Below are 26,871 nucleotides of genomic sequence, written 5' to 3' on the forward strand. Positions count from 1 at the left end.
GTCACTTTAGGCTAGGCCAAAGTTCTTTGGGCCTTTTGTTTCCCGTAAGTTCTGTGTGTGTCCGTTTCGGCTTGGACGGCAGCCGTGACAAACAATTCCTTATTCTTTTTCTTTGTAAATGAATAAGCTCTTTCCTGTTCGTCGAAAGTAAATACTTAAATAACATAGTTATTCATTAACTAATTAACAAATCGAAAATATCTTCAACCTATTGGAATCTTATCTAATTCTCTTACATTAAATACACAATTTTTTTATAATAAAGCAGCCACGTGAAGAAATTAACTATCAAAACCGTGAGTGATGATTAATTTAAAAAAAAAGTAGTAGATGTTATCCGTCCTTAAAAAAAAAATAGGGAATAAAAAAAAAATAGATAATTAGCAATTTAGGAATTTTTATATAATTAACAGTTATTTGAGCTTTGAATTTCTGGAATATAAAATAAGGCAATCGTAAAATTAAGTATGATTGAGATTTACAAATAATTTTCCCAAGAAAACGCAAGAAAAAAACCCCAACTCCTCCGATAGCAGACTTTTCCCGACAAGTTTAAAAAACCGATCAACGCATTATAGCGCTGATTTATTGAATTGGATTAATCTTGCTGGCGCTTGCGCTGTGAATTCCGCTTTAGACTGGACCATAGTATCCAAGAGGGGAGTCAGGATAATCTGAAATGCAGTAAACACGTTTAGCAGCTGAGTAAAATTCTCTTTAATCACTGGTCGCCGCAACGGTAAGTTGTTGCGAAGTTACTGCAGTGCATCACATTACAAATACAAACCACTCCCAAGGAAAATGAGTACCAAGAAAGTCCTTAATTTCGCGCCCGGACCTGCAAAAGTACCCGAAGAAGTAAGCATAATTTAATAACCAGTTTTAAATCTGCATTTATTTTAAAGAAACAATTGTCTGATGCAGGATATGTTGCTAGAAGTCATCAGGCTTAAATATTTTTAAAATTTTTCTCAGGAAAGGTCTAAATCTTTTTTTTTATTTATAATTATTAATTTTTTTTATTAAACTTAATACTGCCATTCAGTAGTGAAGAAAGGGTAACAGTAAAATACTTTCCTGAACACCAACTCTTTATAACTATTGTTGTCTCATTAAAAATGTACATGTATTTTTAGACATAATTTGCTTCACATTTACAGATTACATGTATATAATCAATTTCGTCTTAGTTTTACAGTTTGCACAAGTAGAAAAATGTAAATAACTTAAAATCAGATTTTATTTTGAAAATGTTCATGTTTTTCCGATGCTAAGGTTTGTTTAAGATTTAATTGAAGTGAAGAAATTAATATTAAAATTGTTTCAGGAAATAATCATGGGTAAAATAAATAGTTTTAATAACAGTAATAACAGTTTTAATAACAGTAATAGTAATAACAGTTTATATAAAATGCTTTCATCTCTAAATTAACCCTGAATGTGATAAATTATTGAACTGATCCTAAAAATGAATATTTCATATTTGTACTTCTGTTTAGTACTTCATTAACTGTATTAAATATGTTTTGACTCTGCATTAACAGGGTTGACTTAAATAGTAAAAATTGTCATGAAGAGGGTCTAGAAGAATTATTGGGGGTGTTCAACTTGCCAGAATTGAATATTCTTTCAGAAACACAATTTTAATACATAGTAAATGAAGATACCTATCATATAAAAGCTTTATTTACAAGTTTAAATATTTTTGAATAAAATTCAGATTTCTCTTTTTCAAAGAAAACTGAGCATACTGATATTTAATTTTGCCACCCAGATGATATAGTGGTTAGGGGAGCCTGATTGCAGTACCGAAGGGTCTGAGTTCGAATCCTGGAGAAGGCATGGTGTTAACTGTCCGTCCCTTTATAGAAGGCAAATGGTGGCCCACCTATTAGAGGTGCCTTCATAATAAAGAGACCACCACATCTGGTTTTAGTATAGATTAATGGACTCTGTTACAAAATTGTAACCGTTCACAATCTGCCATTAGAGGAAAAAAAAAGATTTAATTTTCATCAAAATGTTATATTTAAATAAGCAAATAATTCTATTTTATCTCTCATAGTTTATTAGTCTGTATGTGATCTTTAAGAACATTTCCACAGGAAAGTGACATAATTTTTGTTAACCACCTCTCAAGTCAACTGTAAATATCTATCTTAATTTTTATATAGTAAGATATTTCTTACAATCATCTTTTAATAGAAGTGGGTTAAAAGGTGTTTGGAAGGGCAGATGTAAAGATAACATAATGTTTAAATTGTTATATTGACTTGATTTATTAAGAATTTGTCAAATGCTTTAGATGATCTAAGACAAGGATTTTCAGTCAGGATGAAATTCTTCCCTGGGAGAGAATTGTATAGTTTCAGGTGTGTGTGTGGGAGAAATGTGGTCAGCCTTTTATTTAGCTAGGTATTTAGTTTTAGTTTATAAAAAAAAAATACTTTTATTCAAGTTTTGGTATGTACTTTGGTACATTTTCTAAGCTTTTTAATTGTTTAATTTATAAAAATTTTTTTTAAATAATCTAAACTTAAAATAAATATATGTATGTGTTATTTTATTTTATTTTATTTTATTTATTTATTTATTTTTTTAAAGTTTTGGAAAGGAAGGTGGATAACCTTCTAGCAATTGTGAAAGGAATGCTTGGGGCAAAAAAGGTTAAGAGCCACTGCTGTAGATATTGTTTATGTGTTATTGATTATCAGTTTTATAAATATTAATACCACTGAGAAATTACATTTACTTTGAATAAAGCATATTGTTAAATTTCCAGTATGAAACAGCCCATTTTCTTAATTGGTATTTTCAGTTCAGGTAATTGTCTTATTCCAAAATCTTACCCCAACCTCTCTCCAAAAAATTATGTGTATGCATAGTTATTTGATAAAAATCTTGCTACTATTGAATTTGTGTACTTCATGTGGTATTTTGTTTTTTCCTGTTATATGGAAATTAGATTTTTTTTTATAATTTCTAAAGTAACTGCATGGTAAATTTTAATAAAATTTATACATGTTAAAGGGTTATGTACAGGACCAACAATTAAGTAGGACCTGCAGTATGAAAGTTCAGAAGAGTCCTACAAAGAAACCAATTTTTTTTAGAACTGGTCTTTACTGTGGAACCAGTAAAAGTACTATTTGTCATTCATGAATAATTCTTGTAATGATAGAAGAACATTCTTGACTCCTTCCAAACATCGAGTTGTCAGTAACCAGTGCTGGCTTCTTAATTGTTGGGTCCATATTGTATCTTCCTTCTCACAAAGCAATTTTCTGATGAATAATGCTGGATTTCTGTCTCCAACTTAGAGCCATATGTCAGCTGATATAAAATTTTCTCCTAGTATTTAGCAAATTAATGAAAAAGCTCTAGAAATAGAAAAAATATTTCTGGTTGAAACCGTTTTAGAAAAACAATTTCAACATCTCTCAATTTTCTGTCTCTTTTGCACTTATGTGAGACATTTGCATGTTTTATTAATTTTTTATTAATAATGATCCTTTATTTAAATAAATTGCACAAAGCTGTGTGGGAATTTCTGAGTTTAAATGTATTGATGGATGCAATTACCAAGAACATTAAAATATTTTAACAGTTTATCCTTTTCGTTCAAGCTTAAGTCTTTTCGCTTCATTTCAAGTTTTGAACTTCGTTTCAAGTTTCTTTTTGATAAGTTAGAAGTTAAGCATACAATAAATTTTGAAAATGTCTTTTTGTGTGATTTATTGAAATTTCAAAATTTACATTTCTAGTTAGCAGAAAAATTGCCCTTCTGTTTAATTGATCTGGCACTGTATGATTTCAAGCATGACCAATGCTTTTATTGTTTTTCTTCAGTCCTACTTCCTTTCCATTCAAAGACTTAATGTATGGTAGTGCTTAGAAGCATTTCATGAATTTTTGTTATAACTATCTTTGAACATCATTTACTTATTTCAAGCAGAAAATTTTGAAGGTGAAAACCTTAATTAAAAGATGGGATATGGAAGTTGCACTTTCACCTCCTATTAGTTGGTATTTGAGAAGGAACTCTCACTCATTTACTATGCCTTTAGTGAACTGTTTTTGTTTACCTTAAGATAAGGAAATTCTGCCATTCTAAAGACTTGTGTGGACAAAGAATTCTGAAAGCTGTATCTCGCAGATATAGAGACCCAGGAAAATTTTGGTCCCACCTGTTTTATTGAAGCTTATACAATCAAAAAGTCGTTAATTCGGACACCCATAATCCGGAATGATCTATAATCCGGACCTTAAAGCTATAAACTTTCTGCGTATGTGTCGCCGTGATGCATGCGTGCAAGACCTTTACAGCTGCGAATATGCGTGTGCGCGTGCTCAAAATACGTTTACGAATGCGTGCGCGTAAGACCTTTACGACTGCACATATGGGTGTGCGCAAGCACAGAATACGTTTTTGCGTGCGCGTTTAATGTATAACGGACGGTATAAGCTAAGCTAAAATTACCTAATTATCTATTTCAGTTATTGTTGCAGATTGCGTTGTTCTTTAATCTTCGACTTGGATTCAGCTTATTATTTTTTGCAGACTGTTAGAGGAATTTTATGAAAGTAAGCTTGAACTTTCGATTATGTCAAATAGAATTTCTGATATATATTTACTAATATGTAAAGGATATACAAAGCGAAAGCATGTTTCAAAATCCATTAAACAAAAAGTGGAATTGCTGCAAAAAATGGATAAAGGCATATCCTTTGTTTATCTAAACTTTAACGTTTGTTTATCTTTAACGCCGCGGGGCGTAATGAATTGGAAGTTGATCTTTCAGCACTATCCTTATCTTCAGGGCAGATGTTTTTATTTTATTTGGCTTATAATTCCTTACTAAATGTAGTATTTCTTCTCGATGTACTCCGTCTTTGATATGATTTAAATCAAATTCCTTGCATTATAATTCGCTTCCGATAGCGAAGAAAGTGACAGAGGTTATTGAAAACGAAAAAATGTCGATTGACAAATTAGTCGGTTGACACACCAATTATAGGACTTGAACAGCGGAACTTTGTAACTGAACAAGAAATTATGTCTGTTTATAGAATTAAAGAGAATGTATTATCACATAAAAAATGAAGCAACTTAAACAACTTACATTGAAAGAAATGTTTAATAAAGTAAACAAACAAATATTAAGCTTTTTTTTGTAAATTTTGATACCTTTTAGATCATAATTGTTTTTTATTTCATAAATTACGGTTTCATATTTTTAATTGGTACTTTTCCGTTTTGCCGGCGCAAACGATAAAGTCGCCAATAATGGTACAACTGGATGCCAAAAGGAATATATTCGCTGGTAACCTTTTACGCCTCATTTTCAAAACAAATCACAGCCATTTCTTGTTTCTTTGAATGCTGGCATACAATTACATAGAATTTTTACAAGATAGTTAAATTGTATGCCCTAAGACCATTCGCGGTAATTAAGTCAATTAGAATGCAATCACACCGTTCACACGAAGGCAAAAATATAGAAAAGGCAAAATCAAGTGTTAGATCCATCAATTATAATGAGAATGCACTAGCGAAGTAAAGCACTGCGGTTTTACATAATTTCTCAGTAAGCTATTCGTAAGTACTGAAATAACTCTTGCATTTAAAATTGTATTCCAAATTAAGATTTAACTTGAAATTACTGTACATAATTACCAAGAGAATTAGATTTTTATAGCATAGTTTACGTGAGATGAGATCACTTGGGGTCATGTGATACGAACCTACGAATCAGGAATTTGAACCATGAAAGCATAGTAAATTCTTAAATTATGTCTTTTTACAAATTTATTGTCTTTATTTATTAGCTTTTCACAAAATTTTAAACCATATTAAAATGTTTATGCCTTCAAAATAAAAAATGTTTAGAATTAACATTTGTTAACATTTTTTATGTGTATACTGTATGTTATCGCCAACAAAGTCGTCTTGGCGAGATTTGCGCCGGCGAAACGGAAAAGTACCTTTTAATTTTATAATTTCTGCATGCCATCTTACCAGATTTAAACTGATGATCTATAATCCGGAAAAATCGATAATCCGGAATCGCTGAAGTCCCGACGAGTCCGGATTAACGACTTTTGACTGTATTCTATATAACATATTGTGGACTGTGGTTTTATGCGAATGATAAAGCCACAGTCCACAATATGTTAAATCGATGAAATACGAAAAGTTTTGATTGGTATAAGTAGGCTATTCTGACTCTGATAAATCAGTCTTTTTACCAATCTGAGTTGTATAAGTGGCAGAGATGAGTTCATAAATGGTGGTTTTTCTATTGGTTAATATGTGTTTCTTTTGGTGTTTGGCAATTTGATTGTAATAAGCAGCTGAGTTTATTAATATGCAAGTTTAATAAATGATGACTATTGTATTTCTAATAAATCATTTACATTTAAAGATTCAAATGCATATGACGGTAAAATAGTTGAACAAAAGGTAGCAGTAATTTTGCACATTAATATTTTAGCTAGAAAAAAGGGTACTTTTCCATTTCGCCGGCGCAAATCTCGCCAAGCAGACTTTATTGGCGACAACATACAGTATACACATAAAAAATATTTTAAAAAATGTTAGTTTTAAGAATTCTTTTTTTAAAGACATAAACATTTTAATATCGCTTAAAATTTTATAAAAAACCGATAAATAAAGACAATAAATTTGTAAAAAGACATTAATTTAAGAATTTACTACGCTTTCATGGTTCAGCATCCTGATTCGCCGGTTCGTATCACGTGACCCCAAGCGATCTCATCTCACGTAAACTACTCTCTACAAAAATCTAATGCTCTCAGTAATTATCTACGTTAATTTCAAGTTAAATCTTAATTTGGAACACAAGTTTAAATGCAAGAAATATTTCAATTCGTACGAATAGCTTACTCAGAAATTATGCAAAACTGCAGTACTTTACTTCGCTAATGCATTCTCATTAAAATTGATGAATTGAACTCTCGACTTTACCTTTTCTATATTTTCGGCTTCGGCTAAGCGCTGTGATTGCATCCTAATTGACTTAATTACCGAAAATGGCCTTGGACATAAAATTGAACTATCTGATAAAAATTCTATGTAATTATATGTCAGTATTGAAAGAAACAATCAATCTGATAAGAAAAAGCTGCGACTTGTTTTGAAAATGAGGCGTAAAAGGTTACCAGCGAGAATATTCCGTTTGGCATCGGTTGCACCATTATTAGCGACTTTATCGCTTGCGCCGGCAAAACGGAAAAGTACCGAAAAAAGTTATAAATAGTTAAAAATTTGGTACTTTCTGATTATCCACCCACCCCTTAAAAGATATCCACCCACCACTAAAAAGAATTTACCAAATCAAATAGGCAACACATAAAGTTGTAAAAAGGTATTTATGTGGCAAACCAAGTACATTCATGTGCACAACAAACAAGTGCAGATTTTGGCTTTTCAAATTGATGGTCATTTTTCTGGTTAGTGCTTGTGCTGACTTGTATTTGATGAGTTTGTGCATTTTCTTGTAAGGAGTTGTAATGAGACTGTGGAGTTTGTGAAATTATGAAAAAGAATACATTGTGTTTCTTCAGAAATGTGGAGAATGAAAAATTTGACATTCCAAAAAGTTGTACTTCATAAAGAAGAAAATTTTTATGCTCATGCCTTAATTTGTGTAATTCTCTGATGTTGTTTAAGGTGCTATTCCTTGATTTTTTTTTAAAAAATGAAAACATTATTCTGTACATACTGAAACAACAGTGTGTGCAATGCGAAGTTGTGCACAGAAGTTTCTGCAATTCTCTGATGCTTTTCTAAGCTGTAGATTGTCATGTGCATGGAAAGAAGAACCCAAAAAAGGTGTTTTATGGATGTTTCTTGTATTTTTAATTTTATTAATTGGTTTTTGTTATATGTAACTATTTTTAAAATGGCTATTGTCTTTCTTGTCATAGGTTATTGAAAAATTGATTGTCAATGGTTGATGCCTTCAGGAAGGTTGGGTGAATAATCAGAAAGTTTCAACAATTCATTAATACCACAGCATTTAAAAAATGACAGTATGTCTGATCTTAACGAGAAGTTAAAACAGTAATTTAAGAAATAATAAACTACTTGATTTATTTATGAATTTCAGACTGTTTTAAAAAGAAGCAGTTAGCCCAAATAGGAAATCAAGAAGGCAAATTTCATTGCATGAATAGTGAATGTTTTTAAAATTATGAAATAAATTTTACTATGCAAGGTATCTTTAGGATCCCCCCTCAAAGAGGCACCATTAAAAAATTTCATTTCCAAAAATTTGTTTGTTAATTGATAATCGCCATTTTTTTTTAGAACTACCCACTTCTGCAATCTGAAGTTATTTAGAAATGTGGGTAGTCATCTTAAAAATGGTTTATTCTACATCTTAATTTTCATTTTTGTCCATTATTCTAATTGCTTAATACGCAGCATTCAAGAAACATTAAATTATTACAAATTTTCGCTTGGGATGCAGTTCCTGGTAAAAGGGGTGGGCTGTTTGTAATTTTGAAGTTTTTTTCATTTTAACACATATAGAAGCTACTTTCCGTTCAGAAGTTTTTTATGAATGCACCTCCTTAATAAACTGCAGTATGCTTTAACCTCATATCAAAGCATTTTATTTATTTATTTATTTATTTTTTAAACAGGTACTTCAACAAGCTCATTCAGAATTCTTGAATTATAACAATGAAGGCTTGAGTGTTGTTGGTGAGTTATCTTCCCAAAGTATATGTTGAAATCTTACAGAAAAATGAGAAGCTTGATTTTGATATTTGAGTAAAATAGTGTATTTATTTCATGATTTAAATTTAATAAATTGGTGAATTTTATAAATTACTGCTATGTAACATATAATTTGAATATAATTAGTGTTATTAAATATTTTAAAATAGTGTATTACTACTTTACATTTTGTTAACAGAAATTTTCTGTGTTGAAGAATTATTATAATTAGTTTTTGCCGAAGTTTCTGCTATTTTTGCTTCAATTTTGCTCTACTTTTTCAAAAATGGTTTGATTAACTTCCTGCAATTGATAAAACTTCAGCAGTAGCTTTAATTTAAATAAAAAAAAAACCTGTGTATATATGTAAGATATAACAAAATACAATGGCTGCTTTTAGAATAACTGCTGACCTTAAAATTAACTATTCTAGATTTTATGCTCTATCCCTAAAATCATCTGTTTTCTCAAATTTGCGATCCTTTCATGTTACATAACAAGCTAAAATTAACCAGTCACAGATTAGATATACTTGTACATCAAACTTGGTATAAATAGTCTTGACACAATAACTACGTCATTCTCTTCCTAGCTTCGCCACTGTTAACATATCCCTCCTGCTATGCCCACGTGATTAAAATGACATCGTATCCGTCATCTATGACATCATCATCATCATCATCTTAGTATATAAAACTATGGTATTTCATTATGATTGGATAAATGTCTACTAAGATGGTTTTATATGCATAAAAATAAAGATGGAGACTTCTTCAAAATTTTTTGGTGTTAGCGTCATCTTTTCGTCTTTCCACTCAGCCACCTAAGACTGCAAGCTGTTGAGGTATCTGATCTCTCCTATGCATTTAAAATATTACATATATATATATAATCTGCCTGTCTATTCACCTATCTATTGCCAACAATTTTCAGTACTTCCATAACAGAAAGGAACTGGAAAATAACCTACTGCATAAAAAAATTCATGGTCACCAAAATAGACGAGGCAAACAATAACTTCAGCATTATTTGGAAAGCATTTTATGATAACATTATTCAAAAAGAACGTCAAAGTTCTGTTACCTATAAAAGAACCAATACAAATTCAACTGTCCTCAAAATCCAAATCAAAGCATTACACTGAAGACTTAAAATTACTGTTTCAACAGACAACCGTAGGTTTTCTAACCTTTATACACTACCTAAATTTCACAAGATCCCCAGTAAAATTCAGATTCATCGTCAATCATACTAGGAATTACTTAAAAGAAATAGAATATAATTTTGCGAAAAAACTTAGATGAATTCCCCATATAATGATTCTGTTAATCAAGAACACAGTTACAACTGGATTATAAATAACCACGTTCTAATATTGACAGCCTTGCAAGATCTTGAAATTAAAAATATTAACTGCTATGACTTCGAAAATCTGCATACATACCATTGCAAGAAATATTTTATAATTTCTTAACAATATTAACTTTTTTTTTTTTTTTTTTTTTTATTATTCTTATGAAAGTTACACAAAATTGGTCTGTTTACCTTAAAAGTGTATTGTTTCGCAATTGCAGAAAATTTAATGACACTATTTACAAACGAGTTAACAGTATCCCAGTGGGCTCAAACTTTTCTTCAGCACTGTAACTTATGCATCTTTACCAAAGAATTTCTGTTTAAAAAAAAAAAAAAAATGCTTAATAATGATCAACATATCTATTTTTGAAATGTTTACAGATACATAGATGACATCTTAGCAATTCATAATTATGAGAAAATCAAAGAAACTAATAACTATCCAACTTGCCTCAACAAAAACAAACCTTTAACAAGATGATATAAATTACACTGGTTTCCAAAAACTAAGGAAAAATCACATAAATGGTGATAACTTCTTCAGAAATAAGCCAATCCATATAAAATTTGAATATGTTGAAAAATAAGAATTACTGAGTAAATCTGCAGTATGCAAATTCGTGGCACTGCAGTCAAAATACGATTTGCAAGAAGCATAAAACTGCATGTTTCAGAGCAAGCCTCCAAATTTCGCTGTAATACTGAGATAAGAAGTCTGGGATATCCAATGTGTAACAATGACCTCCAGGCATCATTTGCCCAAAGAACTATGGAGAGATATTGGGAGAGTAGAGCCAGGACAAAGACAGAAGTAGCCAGATGGCTAAATCTGAGTCCTACTGTGGTTCATAGATTTTGGCAACAATTTCTAACCACAGATTTGGCATCCAGGAGGTTGAACCAAGGACAGCCAACTGCTATGACAAGCACTGATGACCGATATTTGTTGTTATGCACATGAAAGAATAGAATTTCCTGCTACAGGATGCCAACAGTAAACCACACAGAGCTCACACCATGGATGATTATCTTCAGCAGCAAACAATTCAGCACGTGGAACGGCCAGCTCGATCACCAGACCTGAATCCTCTCGAGTATATTTGGAATGCTTTAAAAAGATGTATAGCTGCTTTCAGTCCTCTTCGGACCCTTGCCATGCTTGCAAGTGCTTTGCAAGAGCAGTGGTTCTCACCTCCCATGAAACTGATAGACTGCATATTGGAAACTGATAGACTGCGTAATTGTATTGGAAACTGATAGACTGCATCATATCATTGTATGTGTTGTATATTGCATACAATTTACTTTTAAGGCTTTTGCTTTATTGCTTTTAAGGGGGATCCATTCTCCATATTGAAGGTAATTTTCCTATAGCAAATTAACACATCTGATTTGTTCATTTTATACAAATGCTAATTTCTGTAACACCATAACTGTATGGTAATTGCTTTTCATGTTATTTTATGCCTTATTATGTGCTGTATACTGCGAATCAGTTATTAAATTCTACATGTAACTTTTTGAGCAATCATTTTTTAAAAATTTTTGCTTAATTAATGATAAACGGTATACTCAGATTTACAAATACTAGGATACAAAAAACTATGATAAAAGAAGAGAATTAAATTTAAATACCATAAAACTCATTAATTGGCATTTCAACAGCTCCAACAAAGTAATGCTTAATACTATTCACCTTATTGGATAAAAAATTTTTGCAATGAGGTTGATTATTTTCAAGAAGAAATTATGACTGTTAATTAATCTGCTACTATAAAATAGAATTCGCAAATTCAAAATTTGCCAAACATTAAAAAAAGACATTAACTACAATTTTTAAATTACCTGTTTATAGTGATATGATTATTTTGCTCTCATCCGAGAGGCAGGTAGAGTAGGATGGCTATAACAGAGACTTTAATGATCATATGTAATTAATTTTATATATTATAACATCTTCATGTAGCTTTTGTAAAATATGAATATACTTTTTCAGTTTTCAATTTAATGATAACTGAGCTAGCAATTTTCCTTTTACTAACAAAAGGACTGATTTCCTTTCAAAGACTTACTACAATCCAATTACATGAAGATCCATTATCTTCCTTTACTATTATTTCTTTTTCACCTGCTTTGAGCTAGAATTACTTTTAATCAAAATTGTTACATTTAAGATCATTACCATTTTATTTCTTAAAACGACCTTGTAAGTTCTGATGCCATTTTGTCCTTTTGATAACCTAGTAAAAACATCCTGGAAGTGTACCCCACCTCTGTTTAACATTTCTAACCAAAATTATTTCGCGAAAAGCCTGCCATATTGCAGGACTTTGAAAGCACACCCTTTTTTTTTTTTTTTTTTTTTTTGTCTTGTTTTGTGACCCCCTTCTTTTTTCAATGATTATTTCAAGCTTTTCGATATGGCAACCTGACCAAGACGAGTTTCAGGCATAGAATTTGACAACTTGACTTTACATGTGCATAACTGTTAAAGTAATTTCAGCCATTTTGAAAAGCATGGCTAGCTATGATAATTGTGAGTTCTTTTTCTGTTTCATTTTTAATACTTTTTGATTCATTCTTTTACTTTGTTTTTAAAACACAAATTAGTTTAAAAATTTTTCCATATTAATCTGTTGCAGTTTTTAATTAAAAAGAGTTTAGACCACAAGTTTTCGAGACAGCCTTTTTATGGTACTTGCGTACTATGATGACTGCCTTGGCAACATTTGACGATAAAAGTCTACATTGGCGTTTTTTGTTTTATGTTTATAAATTCCTTTTAAAATAAAAGCTGTGATTATAAAGGAGCAAAAATCGTAAATACCATACGGCATATAAGATGCACTTTTTTCCCTAAAGTTGGTCTCAAAAAAGTTACCTGCATCTTATACATGAAGGACACAGGTTAACATTCAATACTGAATGCCATTTTTAGCCCGGATAAAGATCTAGAGGTGCATAACTTTTTCTACATCTACATGTGTATGGCCTTCTAAATAAGGGTGCATCTTATATGCCGTCAAATACGGTATATATATATATATATACACTGTCAAATACGGTATATATATATATATATGCCATCAAATACGGTATATATATATATATATACACGCATATTATAAATAAATGTAAATAAATATATAAACTATATAGTACTAAATATGAATTAAAAAAAAAAAAATTAACTTTAAACTGGTTAAAAGAAAATATTGATTTTAATGGTGAGGAAAGTGGCGGGAAATAGCTTGTTCCAGTTCGGACATCAAACTTTTGTTGACAATTTTTGACATTGCATCTCCAATAAAATCATGAATTATAAAACTTCATATCATGGCCGTTTTTACAAACACGTTCTTTGGGTAAAATTTCAGCCTCTCTGAAAAATTTTATCGTTTCTTCTTCATTTGAAGGAAGTCGGAAAATGTTGATATCCATTAGGAAAAAAATAATCACAAAAGTTTCACATGTTTAACCTAAACGTAATAATATGCATAAATGTAGCGAAAAAAAGGTTTGGTAATAGCAAGTGCAGGATAATACTCTTTATTTTAGCTCCCTCTATAACCTATGTTAGGGTTAATCTGTATAACATACAAGGGTCGCCAGTTTTGGTGAGATATCTAGGTAGTCGTCATAGTACATAAGTACCCTTTTTATTACTTGTATGTGGACTTTATGTAAATGATGAATTAATTATTGGCATAAATGAATTAGGTTTTATAAAGTTTTTGGGAATTTTATGTATAGTGTTATTAGTGTGTTACTATGTATTATTTTCGGCCGCCTGCTGGGACATACAACACTTTCTGGCCATCTTGGAAATGTTTGATCTACTCATAAACTCATGTATAACTCGTGCATTCTTTTCCATATACTTTCAGCAAATTTTCATGTCTCTACAATAGATTAACAAACTTTCTGCAATTTTTATACAATTTCCAAGCTTAACTTTCTAATATGACAAGACATTGCATATATTTATTCAAAATACTCTTGTAAACAAGTCCACTGGACCAGGGCATTATGATACTAACAGGGCAAATGCTATTCATTTTGCTGCCCAGTGCATTTTCTGTAGGCCTTAAACTCTGCATACCAGTGTCTCTCCTAAATTCAAACAATTTTACCATTTCTGTTGGATTCTAAAACTTAAGATATAAAATCAACATGATTTAAAGTCAGTCTGTCCCTAATGGCTTTGCTGTGCATGCTTCTGTTCCAAGTGTATTGCTTTATATGGTTTCCAGTATTTTTTATCACCTTGTGTAATACATAAGTTATTTTCCTTGAATGATTGATCATATGTCATAATTTTAAGATGTGAATCAAGTAAAATAGACTTTTGAATGATATTAACTGTGGTTGTAGTCATAATTTTCAATGCTTTTCTTCTCGTACATGTTATTTGAATTAGCGAAGCTTCGAGGTATGGCATCTCGCATTAATTTTCATGTTATGTAAACATGCAATGCATATTATGCTAACACATTAGAAAAGGGGAAAATTGTAGCAATACACTTATAACAGAAAATGCATTATTTACTTGAGCTTGCTTCTGGAGTATGCTTTTGATCTGCCAGCTTAATCATGGTCTATCAAAAGATATTCTTTGGGCAGCCTTGAAATTGGCATTTCAAAGAGTAGTTATTACTATCACTCTAACGTTTCTGGCTTTCTCTTTGCTAGTAGCTGCAAATATAATATGTTTGTCTGTCTTATGCTAAATAACAAATTTTTGTATTTTCCTTTTTTTACTTCCTTGTATGGAGCGCAGGAAGTATTTTAAATCGCAAAAAATTCCGGGTATCGTATTACAACAAAAATATCTATTTTGATCGCTATCAAATGCAATTTAACGATGTAACATCTATACATAAGGACAGAATGATGGACTCTTTTTCCTTAAATGGATTATGAAATTGATTTAAAGTGGGTTCCAAAGAGATTTTTTCGAGACTTCTGTATGTACGTGTCTCTCATATATAGGACTGCTATGACATGTTGTTGTGCATCTCTCTTTTAGTTTGCAATTGGCTTTGCCAAAAGTATGTAAATATATATATATATATATACACACTTTGTTACTTGGCTCAGTGAGCTCAGTATTTTTAATCAGTTCACATTTTTTGCTTTAAAAATGATTGAATTATGTTTTTCTTATCCTCCGGTTAAGGTTTTTATGCATTTAGTTAATCTGCATGTAATAGTTGTTTAAGTGCCACTAAGTCTAATTTTTGTTAACAATAGCAGCCATACTTGTTTACATTTGAAACTTAGCAGATTAGTGAATTCAGTCTTTCTGCACCTTTAGTGTCTTTTTGCCGAATGGGACCAAAAGGAAACTTTTCATTTTTGCACTGAAAAATCTGCATTCTTGTCTGCTGGCTGAATTGCTTGTTTTTGCGTAGAAACTCTAATTGTAAAATTTTTAAAAAATTGTTTTCACTGTATTTGGTGTCTTGTGTTTTCCTATATCTTTCAATTTTTAATGAAGGTATTTTGAGTTTTTATGTATTTCTGCCTTGCTGCGAAGTGAGAACTGAATTAATTAATTGAGAAGTATAGCTCTAATCAAATTCAAGGAAATAAGTTTAAATGAACAAATGCAGCACAGAATGCATATAATTTAATATTACATACAAGGAAGTCATGTAATGTATGCACCAGATTTTTTTAGCTAATTTTAATTTCTTACATAGTGTTTTATAAATAAAAGACCTATATCTCATGCTAATAGAACTAGAAATCAAATGTATACAGTTAGTATTTTATTTAAACTTGTCATTTTTTAATCGGTTTTTGAAAAGATTTATATTTACATACATGTGCTCAGCCAAAAACATATTTATATATACATGTATAAAGTGTGTGTAAAAAAAGTATAAATAGTATATGTTTTGTATTTTAATACACACATTTTATATTTACACATAAATCTTCAACAAAAATCTATTTCAGCAGGCTTCATAAAAATATGATTTCCTGTCTGTCAAATTTTTAGGAAATAGTCCAACATAATTTTAGTAATAAAAGAGCACCTGTGTCATGTATAAATAGAACTAGAAAACAAATGTATGTGTTGTTTATTGTTTAAATTTGTTTTTTATTAATTGTTGGGTTTAGTTCTATGCTTTTATTTTATTCAAATTTTCTGATTACATAATGCTTTTAATAAATTTCTATTTCAACCATTACTTATTTCTAGTTGTAAAGTTTTTGTCCACATTTTATTAGATTAATATATCAGATTCTACCTACTTATGAAAAATTTTGCTCTCTCTGCTTTCTGAGAATTCATCTGAAAAAAGTTAATGATGACAGCAATGCTAAGTTGTGCTGAGGAAGTATAGTAAAGCAGAAAAAGTTCTAATTAATCTACTATAATTAAGAAGTCTTTGTAAATATAGGGCCATTGGAAGGATGTTAATGGTAACAAATTTCCTGTGACATGTAGCTGAAATGTAGCAAAGAAATTATTACCCAGTCATTCATATATAAAATTGACAGTAATGCTAAGTTAAGTTGTGCTGAGGAAGTATAGTAAAGCAGAAAAAGTTCTAATTAATATACTATAATTATAAGTCTTTGTAAATGTAAGGCCATTGGAAGGATGTTAATTGTAATAAATTTCCTGTGAAATATAGCAAAAAAATTATTACTTCCAGCCATTCATATATAAAATTTAAAAAAATGGTTTTATACTTGAGAACATAAAAAGGTAATATATTTCCTATGAAACATTGCAAAGAAATTATTATTTCAAGTCATTAACATATAATATTAAAATGGAAAGTGGTTTTGGGCTTGAGAATACGAAAACTTCTTTTATATTTTTTTTGTTAAATTATTATGTTATTAAATTTGTACAAAATTTGTTTAATATCACACATAGATATCTGTTCTGTTTCATTTTTTCCCCCTTAATATAACACATTAGTAGAAATTAATGGTTAGTTTAAATATGTGATTCCTTTGTTGACTTACGGCACTAGCACCGGGTACAGCTGTAAAGTATGGATTTGGTGGCTTCTCAAAAGCTAATCTTTCCTTGACCGGGGGCTTTTCTCCATTTCTTAATGCTGTAAAGTACCTGGAAATGAAGTATTAAATAATTAAAGTATCTTAAGTATTCATTTTATCAAACATATATAATATATAGTTTTAATTATGATCTAAAATCATCTTTAAACTGTTTTCAATTAGGAAGCTTCATATGCCTTTTTTTATTCATTTATTTATTTGTCATGTTTAGTTCTTGATATTTTTTATCTGTCAGTTCTAATTAGCAGCTCTTTGGATAAGACTTCAGTGGAATGACTTACTAAATGTTACTATATTACAATTATCTTTTATTTTTGTAGTTTTCTCTCGTACTAGATTTTTTTTATTATTATTTTGGAGATCATATAACATCACAGTAACATAAAACCACGGGGTCTATCAAGATTTAGACACCTAATATAAGTCATTAAATTGAAAGCTATTTCAGTTCTCTACTACTTGGAAAACGCATGAATTAGTCATTAGTGGATTTTATTCTTCCTTACTTTCCCTGCCTGCTAATGTAAACACACCCTTAAAAGTTTTCAGTAATATACAGTGCAAGCAGTTTTTGTTAAGAGTTTGTGCATTTATTAACTTAAGTGCATTTAGTGTACTAAAAATACTTTATCATTTTAAGAATATTACTTGTTCTTCCACTTGGAGGGGGGAATAAAGTTTTATGAAAACAGAGACTAAAATAATTAGCTGTATAAATTTAACTAATAAATAATGTTTAAATAATACCTCAACAGATTCAAAATGCTGTGCCACTTGGAAGATTAAGCAGTAATTTTTTTTTTGCATGTCAAATTAAATATTAACCATACTGGGATTTCACAAAATATAATTATTAGTGCTACTAAGATGTCCTAAAAAAAGAAGGGTTATCTGGTAACATGTCATAGCAAAAGTACTTTAAAACAGAAATCTAGAAAATCCTTCTAACATAACATTTTTGACTGCATTTGGGCCTTTCAGAAAATTCTTTTAGTAATGCAAGGAAATACGGTTATTCATTGCATCTCCAACTTTGGATGATTATAATAACTAGAGAAAGGAATTGGTGATTATTTCTGTGTAAGATATCCCTTAAGATACTGTTGAATAGAATAAAATAGGAATCTGAAAATATTCCGAAAAAGGAACAGACTGCCTGGACTTTTTTAAATTTACGTTAATATCATGACAAAACGGGAAATTATTGCCAAATTATAAGACATAAGATCATTCATATATCTTCTATGTAATAAATATGCATTGATCATTATTGTAACCTAAGCGAATCATTTAAAAACAATTTGTATGCTTTAATAATTGCAACAATTAAGAAGACATTTAAGTACTGTTCTGTTAGCAGAGTGCCAGTTGGTTGTCAAGCTTAAATGTTTTTTACTACTTTATTTGTCGTGTACTAGTTGTCACCAATTATAAATGTCGCAGTTAAGTTAATCAAGGCAAAGCAATTTGAAAGCATAAATGTTTCTGAAATGGAACATTAAGAAGAGCAAGACTTCCATAAACTGTAAAGGCATCTCCTAATAGATGGCTAGGCCATATTTATAGATATGATGATGCACATTTCCTTCATCCAGAAAGATAACCTTCTCAAAAATGCAGGAGAAATTACGAAAAGGAAGCCCACCCACTAGATGGCTAGATAGTGGAAAAGAATTTAATAAAGGGTAAACTGATGGGAAGCTGTAGACTGGGTAGGGTTAGAATAAGAAAACTTGGAGGGGGAGCCTTGGCCTGTAGCAGGCTGTAGAGCTCAAGGAAAACCAGAAGACTTTTATAAACAATTATTTTATTACTTCTGAATTAATGTATCAAAATCGATATCAATTATTTCAAAGTAAATGAAGATAAGGTACTTGCATATTATCCCATCGACCATGAAATTGTTGCCAAGCAGTGCTATTTACCACCAATATGGATAAGCTTCATATCACAAATTCTACAGTTGATATAACTCCAACTGGTTCTCGATAAGCCACCTTTTGTGTTTACGAACAAGAAATAAACTGCTTTTGCTAAGTTTTTTTTCTTGCATATTGAAAAAAGTGAGTGTGAAGTCTGTAGAAATTTGTAATTGAACTCCAGTTCATTAACAATTAATCGAGAAAAGAAACATCTGTTGAATGGGTAAAAGAACAGCTATATATGGCTGATTAAACAGTAATAGATTGGAGCAGTCTTCTGCAGGAAGTTTGTACGTATCATATTATAAACAGAACTGTCAAAATCATGGAGCTTCACAAAATAGTAGAAATTGATGTCTTTTTTTGCGAAGCGGAAAAATGAAACAGGTCAAATAATTCTGCAACAATGGCTGTTTGGTGGATTCTGCAGAAAAACTGACTATTTTATTGAAAGCATTGTAGAGATAAATGTGGCTGAGAATTGTGCAGGAACGATTTGCATAACTTTGGTAGAATCTCTGCCAACTTTTATGTTTTGATGGTAGCCAATTTTCACTGTTGACGATATAAGCACCGAACAGAATAATGAAATTTAAAAAAATAATTAAAGAAATGAAAGTTCACTTGAAACAGCAGGCAAGAAATTGTAAATATCTTTTAATATAGCTGAAAATATTTCTGTTTTAGGATGGTGACATTACCACAGCTTGATCTATGTGGTGCTAAATGGTATGTGGTGCTTTGTGTTCAAAAGTCAGGTGTGTACTGGTTTTCACTGTGCCATTTTGCACATCTCCACAACTGCTGTATTATCTGGATTTGACATACAGCGTCATGGTTAACGAAATTATAAGCATGATTTATGGTGAAGTGTTCAAAGCTGGCATCTTGAAATTCATCAGTTTTGTACCCTTTCTAACAGTCTGAAAAACTAATGCTTCTATTGCAGCCATTAAAGATTTTGCTATGTTATTGGGAATGGCTGCAGGAAAACATTAATTTGTTTTGCGATATAAACCACAAAGGGGAAGGAATGCAGCCAACATTGCTTCCTCTTTGTGTGAAGACTTTAAGCTCTTTCATATGTTGCTTTACCGATTTTGAGTATATGTCCTGACAACAAACCTTTGACACAAATTATTTTTCTCATATAGTTATTCTAATCCACAATCGTGTTATGGATACTTGGAGCTGGAGTTTACAAAATTCAACAGATATAAACTCTTAGTGCAACAAAATCGTAAAGCAGCAAGAGAAAGGAATAGTACATGATCCATAAAATAGCGTTTGTGTTAGCAGTCCTGTGTTTCTCAGCATGATTGTAGTCTGCGTTGCTGTTTCGGCATTGAATTATAATTCAGGTATAACTTTATTGGATGGTTATCAGAATAAAGTCTTTTTCTTTCCAATGTGTTCATTTTATTTGTCTTGGAACAATCTGATGGATTTGCCAAACTGTAAAATCCATCTTAACCTTCACACAAAAAATAAGCTAATAGTCAAAAAGTGTTTTTGAATCTAAAGGGAATGAAACATTTTTCTAGATGTAGTTGTCATGTTGTTAGTAAAGAAGAAAATTTCTTAAAAAGTTGCCAGTTTGAGTGATTTATCGCTAAAGTTTCAAAAGTTTTTTTTTTCCGGGCCGGGGGGTTCGACTAACAGTATTGTGCTGGCATATTTCTGATGTCGTGTAATATGCAAATTTTGTCTTTTCTTCCACGTACTAATATGTGTATGAGAAGGTAAGTCATAAATAATGATGAAATTTGTGTAATAACGTTTATATTCATTTATATATTAAAAAATCATTTAAATGGTAATATACTTTTGCTAATACACTGTTTTCCAAAAATTAAAGAAAAATCATGAAAAATAGTGATAACTCCTTCAAAAATAATTCAATCAATATAAAATTTGAATATGTTGTCAAATAAGAGTTGCTAAGTAAAATTGCAATAAGCAAATTAGTGGCGCTGCATTTGGAATATGTCATCCGCAAGGAGTACAAATTACATCTTTCACAGCAAACCTGCAAATTTCGCTGTGATACTGAGAAAAGAAATTGGGGATAGCCAGTTTGTAGCAGTGACCTCCAGGCATCATCTCCCTGAAGAACTGTGATGGAGTGCTATTGGGAGACTAGAGGCAGAACAAAGTCAGACAGAAGTGGCTAGATGGCTAAATGTGTGTCCTTCTGTGGGTCATAGACTTCTGTGATCATAGGCAACAATTTCTAACCATAGATTTGGTATCCAGGAAGTTCAGCCCAGGAGGGCCAACTGCTACAATGAGTGCTGATGACCGATATTTGTTGTTATGCACATGAAGGAATAGAACCACAATTCCGACTCAACTCAGATCCTTCCTTGCTACAGCCACCAGAAAGCTGATGTTAACATCAACTGTGTGTAGATGGTTTCATGAAGGAGGTCTGTATGCCAGCGACCAGCCATTTGTGTGCCGCTCACGTTACATCATAAAAGAGAACGTTTGAGGCGTGCACATCAGCATGTCCACTGGACGGCTGCTCTGTTTGCAAATAAGTCCAGGTTTAGCCTGAAAAGTGGTAATAGGCATTATTTGATTTTGAAGAGAACCTGGAACCTATTATCATCCATCAAACATTGGTGAAAGAGATGCACATGTAGGAGGCAGTGTCTGTGCTTGGGGTGGTATCTGTTTGAGGGGATACACAGACCTCCATGACTTTTCATGTTGAACTGTGAATGCTCAGGCCTATTGAGATGACATCATCCTTAATGCTTATGGGCATCCTCATGCTGGGACAATATGTGATGATTTCCTGCATGACTACAATGGTAGACAGCACACGTTTCGCATCGTGGCTGATTATTTTCAGCAGCAAATAAATCAGCGCATTGAGTGTCCAGCTTGATCACCGGACCTTAATCGTATCAAGCATGTTTAAGATGCTTTAGGAAGACGTATAGTTGTTCTCAGTCCTTCTGTTTAGACCCTTGCCATGCTTGCATGCTTTGCAAGAGGAATGGCTTTCATTTCCTATGGAACTTACTGCATAATTGACAGCATCACACATCCCGTATGTGCTTTATTGCTTCTAGGGGTGATCATACTCCATATTGAAGGTAATTTTTTTATACCAAACTGATACATCCAATTTGTTCATTTTATACATTTGCTAATTTTTACACCACCATAATTGTGTGGTAATTTTTCACTACATTTCAGTTTCATTAAATTCTACAAGCAACTTTCTGAGTAACTGTCATTTTTGTGAATTTTCCTTAATTAATGATAACCAGTGTATTTTTATATTTTTCGATATGTAGTGATACCTCGGTATAGGTCATGAATCTGTTCCAGATCCTTGGACATATATATATATATATATCAACCAAACTTTTCCAGTCAGAAATAACAAGAAAATAATTAATCTGTTCTTAAAAAAAATACTATTGTTATTACTATAACACTGCTTAATATAAAAATACAAATTTTACATAAATGTTTTTCTGCTATCCAGATAAAAAGCAATTTTTCAACATCCTCTAAATGTCTAATGTCTCTGATTTTTGGTATACGATTTCACCTTCTTTGCAATGTTACCCAATTTAATAGTGAATTTTATAAAAAATTTGGGGAAAGGAGACCGGGTTGTGACCGGGAACCCATGGCAACCCTGCTCACTGTCCTATGCGCCTGATAAACCATACTTTGAAATTTCAGCAGAAAACTTTTAAGAAAATATACATTTATTAAAAAGTATAATAATTTAAGTTTATCTTGTGTACTCGCTAATAAGCTTTAATGTTGTCTGAAAGGGGATATTCGAGTAGTAGGTTAGGGTTATTATGTTTTTTCTCAATCATAAACCTAGCTTATTGGATGCACAATTTATTGCATCTAGCATACTGAGTCTGAAGCATGTTGTTACTGCATCCGAAGATATGGTCTTCGAACGCAGTTGCTGCTCTTGTCTCCTTAACCAGGTTCTGTACTAACTGATTTACTACTTAAAAGGAGATTTCAGATTCTTAATATGGCACTTTAAGGTATAATTCAAATCTTGGGCGACCTAAATATGTGTTTGCTTTGTCTCAAGTCTACAAATTTACTCTTCACACAAATGATGCCTCGGAGTCATAATTAATAAATACAATAACTCCCCAAAACACTACGTACCTTAATTGCAATATTTATCCATTGCACAACATGTTGTTAGTTGCCTAATTTCATATTCCATGCATTAATCTATGTGCAGAAGTCCAGTTTTGCGTTTACTTGCAGAGAAACCGTGCTGTGAGACAAACCGCCTTATGGTGCTGCCATAAGCAGGGGAATCAAAACATTTAAGGCCAGGCATTTCGAAGACTTGTATCTTTCTTTGAAAAATCTATCTCTCCACTCTAGTTGCAAATAATTAACGTGAATAATTGCGCCATTGGACATTGGTGTAACACCTTAATCAGTGAGCAAATTTTTTAAAATTATCCTTTAATTTTGATGAACTTTATAAAAGGAATTGGCAAATGATTGCTGTGCAGATTGCAAGGCTGCAGCAAGCATGTCAAACTCAGTGTTTTGAGTGCACAAGATAGTCATCAGTGTACAGTTGTGCCAGTCGCTTAAAAAAGTAAGAATTAAAAAATTTTCCTTGAGCTACTGAAAAAGAGTGGATGCCGTCTAGGGGGGGGGAATTATCCCAGAAATTCAGATAGTAAAATTTCAAAGAATAAGCCTGAGAAATACATCCCAAACAATAAAACTAAGAAATAGGTTCAAAATTAGTAAAACGTTTAAACCACATTTTTACAAAGACTGAGATCAATACTTTATTAGAAATTAAGCTTAGGTAATTTGGATATGGCAGAGCACACGAAGGCTATTTGCATAAAGATAGAGAGGCCATCATGGAAGATACAGTGGAAGCAACCAATTTTCTTGTACATCAACGAAGAAGAAACTTTTTTCACTGATCAAACATAGTCAATGAAATTAAGTCAAATTGAGAGCAATAGTATCCTACTTAAGAGTAATTTAATCTGTGATAAAAGCTACAGACCTCTATTAACAGTTTTCAATTTCCATATTCTGTTCTGAAAACTCAAAAGATGTAGGTTTGGCACACTAATCGAATTATCTAACAGTCTTGATGAGACCGAACGTCTTTATTATCTAATGGCTCATGAGCATCTTTTCCCTCTTCTGAAAAATGAAATATTTCTCTTTAGATATTGTACATAAAGCTGCTTTGTCTAAATCAATGGAACGATAATTCCTTTTTCTTTTACCTAAATGCATAAAATACAGATATAAGTTAGAAAATTAGGTACTTACGTGTTATCCAATCGACCGTGAAACTGTCATCAAGCAGTGTGATTTACGCCAGTTATGGATAAGCATGATGTCGTAACGCCCGCGTTTCGTGTGATGTAACCTTGATTGATTCTAGATAAGCCACTTTTTGTTTCTATGGATAAGGATGTATATTAGTTGCCACTGCTATATTTTTCTCATGCCTTTTAAAAACATAATTAGAATTTAGGACCTACTTTATGTAGAACAATAAACAGTGGATTATTTTAAAAGTTATGGGGTTCTATCATAAAAAAATGCAAAGTGCGGGTTAATGAACACGAACGATATGGTCATCTGAATATAGCAGACAAAAAATAGATTGGAATAATAACGTGCGAGAAGTATGTACTTATAACATTAGAAGCAGAGCTTCAGGTAAAATCGAAGGGCCTAACAAAATAGTAGAAAACGACCAAAGCATTTTTATGAAGTGCCAAAAGGAAGTTGGTCGAATACTGGTTGTTTATTGAATAAAGAGGCCAACTTTCATGGTTCGACGGTAGTCAACTTTCAGAATCGACAGGATAATATGTAAGTACCAAAAATTATTTTTAAAATATCCATTATAACTAATCCGAAAAGAAACATAATAGTGTAAATTACATAACTAGATTTAAAAGCAGTCTTAGGCTGGAAGAAATTTTGAATAAAACAATCGGTTTCGAGAGCGGTCGAATATAGGTCCTTCTTGTCCAAGAGAAAAAAACAATGCCAAACATGCTCGGAATCATCGCCAATCTAAAGTAACTATTTTGTGCAGTTTTAAAAGATATTATTACAGTTATCTTAGAAATAGATAAAATGTTTTCTCAGTTATTACAGAAAAGAAGAAAAAAATAGAAACAAAGGCGCTAAAACTTTATACAGTCAAAAGTCGTTAATTCGGACACCCATAATCCGGAATGATCTATAATCCGGACCTCAAAGCTACAAACTTTCTGCGCATGCGTCAAATTGACGCATGCGCGTAAGACCTTTACCGCTGCGAATTTGCGTGTGCGCGTGCGCAAAATACGTTTACGAATGCGCGTTTAATGTATAACGGACGGGATAAGCTAAAATTATCTAATGTTGCATATTGCGTTGTTCCTTAATCTTCGAATTGGATCCGGATTATTATTTTTTGCAGACTGTTAGTGCAATTTTATAAAAGTAAGCTTGAACTTTCGATTATGTCAAATAGAATTTCCGATATATATTTACTAATATGTAAAGGATATACAAAGCGAAAGTAACTTTCGGAGTCCATTATACAAAAAGTGGAATTGCTGCAAAAAATGGATGAAGGCATATGCTTTGTTTATCTAAACTTTAACGTTTGTTTATCTAAACTTTGTTTATCTTTAACGCCGCGAATTGGAAGTTGATCTGTCAGCACTATCCTTATCTGAAGGGCAGATGTTTTTATTTTATTTGGCTTATAATTGCTTACTCAATGTAGTTTTTCATCTCGATGTACTCCGTCTTTGATATGATTTAAATCAAATGCATCTTCATTATAATTCGCTTCCGATAGCGAAGAGAGTAACAGAGGTTATTGAAAACGAAAAAATTTCGATTGACAAATTAGTCGGTATTCTCGACACAGCAATTATAGGACTTGAATAGCGGAACTTTGTAACTGAACAAGAAATTATGTCTGTTTATAGAATTAAAGAGAATGTATTATCACATAAAAAACGAAGCAACTTAAACAACTTACATTGAAAGAAATGTTTAATAAAGTAAACAAATAAACATTAAGCTTTTTTTTTTGTAAATTTTGATACCCTTTAGATCATAATTGTTCTTTATTTCGTAAATTACGGTTTCATATTTTTAATTTTATAATTTCTGCATGCCATTTTACCAGATTTAAACTGATGATCTATAATCCGGAAAAAACGATAATCCGGAATCGCCGAAGTCCCGACGAGTCCGGATTAACGACTTTTGACTGTACTAAAAAAGTAGCGTGTTATTTGTCATTTTAGTATTAATGAGTAAGTATTATTTAACTTTTTAAACGTTTAATGTAAAATGAATCAGCAGTTATTCCGCATTGCCCAGATTATTGCAATTTTTCACGCATAGTTAATTTTAATATTGCTGCTTCAAATTAAAAGCGCTAATTTCTTTACTGTAAAATGCACCTTCATGGTTAGTGTTAGTATGATTACGTCATCACTCCTCATTTCCTGTTTCAGGGGAGAAAATATGAGCTAGTCCATCTTTTCAAAGACCTGGGTAGTTTGATCTGTGTTCATATCCCGGGAAACAGACTTTCTATATGTGTATTTTCGTAGTGTTTTCACTGTATAATGTAAACACTGGTATTTTTTCTTCATAAAATCTTTCACGAAGGCATCCCTTTGTTTAAACAAAGCATCTAAAGATAGAGAGCGTTCATACGCTTTCTAGCTGCTTGCATTGGCGCCTAAATCTTATTGTCAAATTCTGCGCCAACATTTTCACCCAAGA

General features: G+C 31.6%; 1 protein-coding gene across 1 annotated transcript in view; it reads left to right on the top strand.

Moving 5' to 3' along the window:
• Positions 1–702: 702 nt before the first annotated feature.
• The window catches only part of LOC118195351 (phosphoserine aminotransferase), an 80,100-nt gene continuing 53,931 nt past the window's right edge, over positions 703–26,871 (top strand). The window contains exons 1-2 of the mRNA XM_085816775.1: positions 703–858; positions 8,671–8,731. Of these exons, the coding sequence (XP_085672901.1) occupies positions 802–858; positions 8,671–8,731 (118 nt within the window). The 5' untranslated portion in view covers positions 703–801. The remainder of the gene's footprint in view (positions 859–8,670; positions 8,732–26,871) is intronic.

Source organism: Stegodyphus dumicola, chromosome 5 (assembly GCF_044657685.1).
Source record: "Stegodyphus dumicola isolate Sdum_Otavi_A_Nest chromosome 5, ASM4465768v1".
Classification (NCBI taxonomy): Eukaryota; Metazoa; Arthropoda; class Arachnida; order Araneae; family Eresidae; genus Stegodyphus; species Stegodyphus dumicola.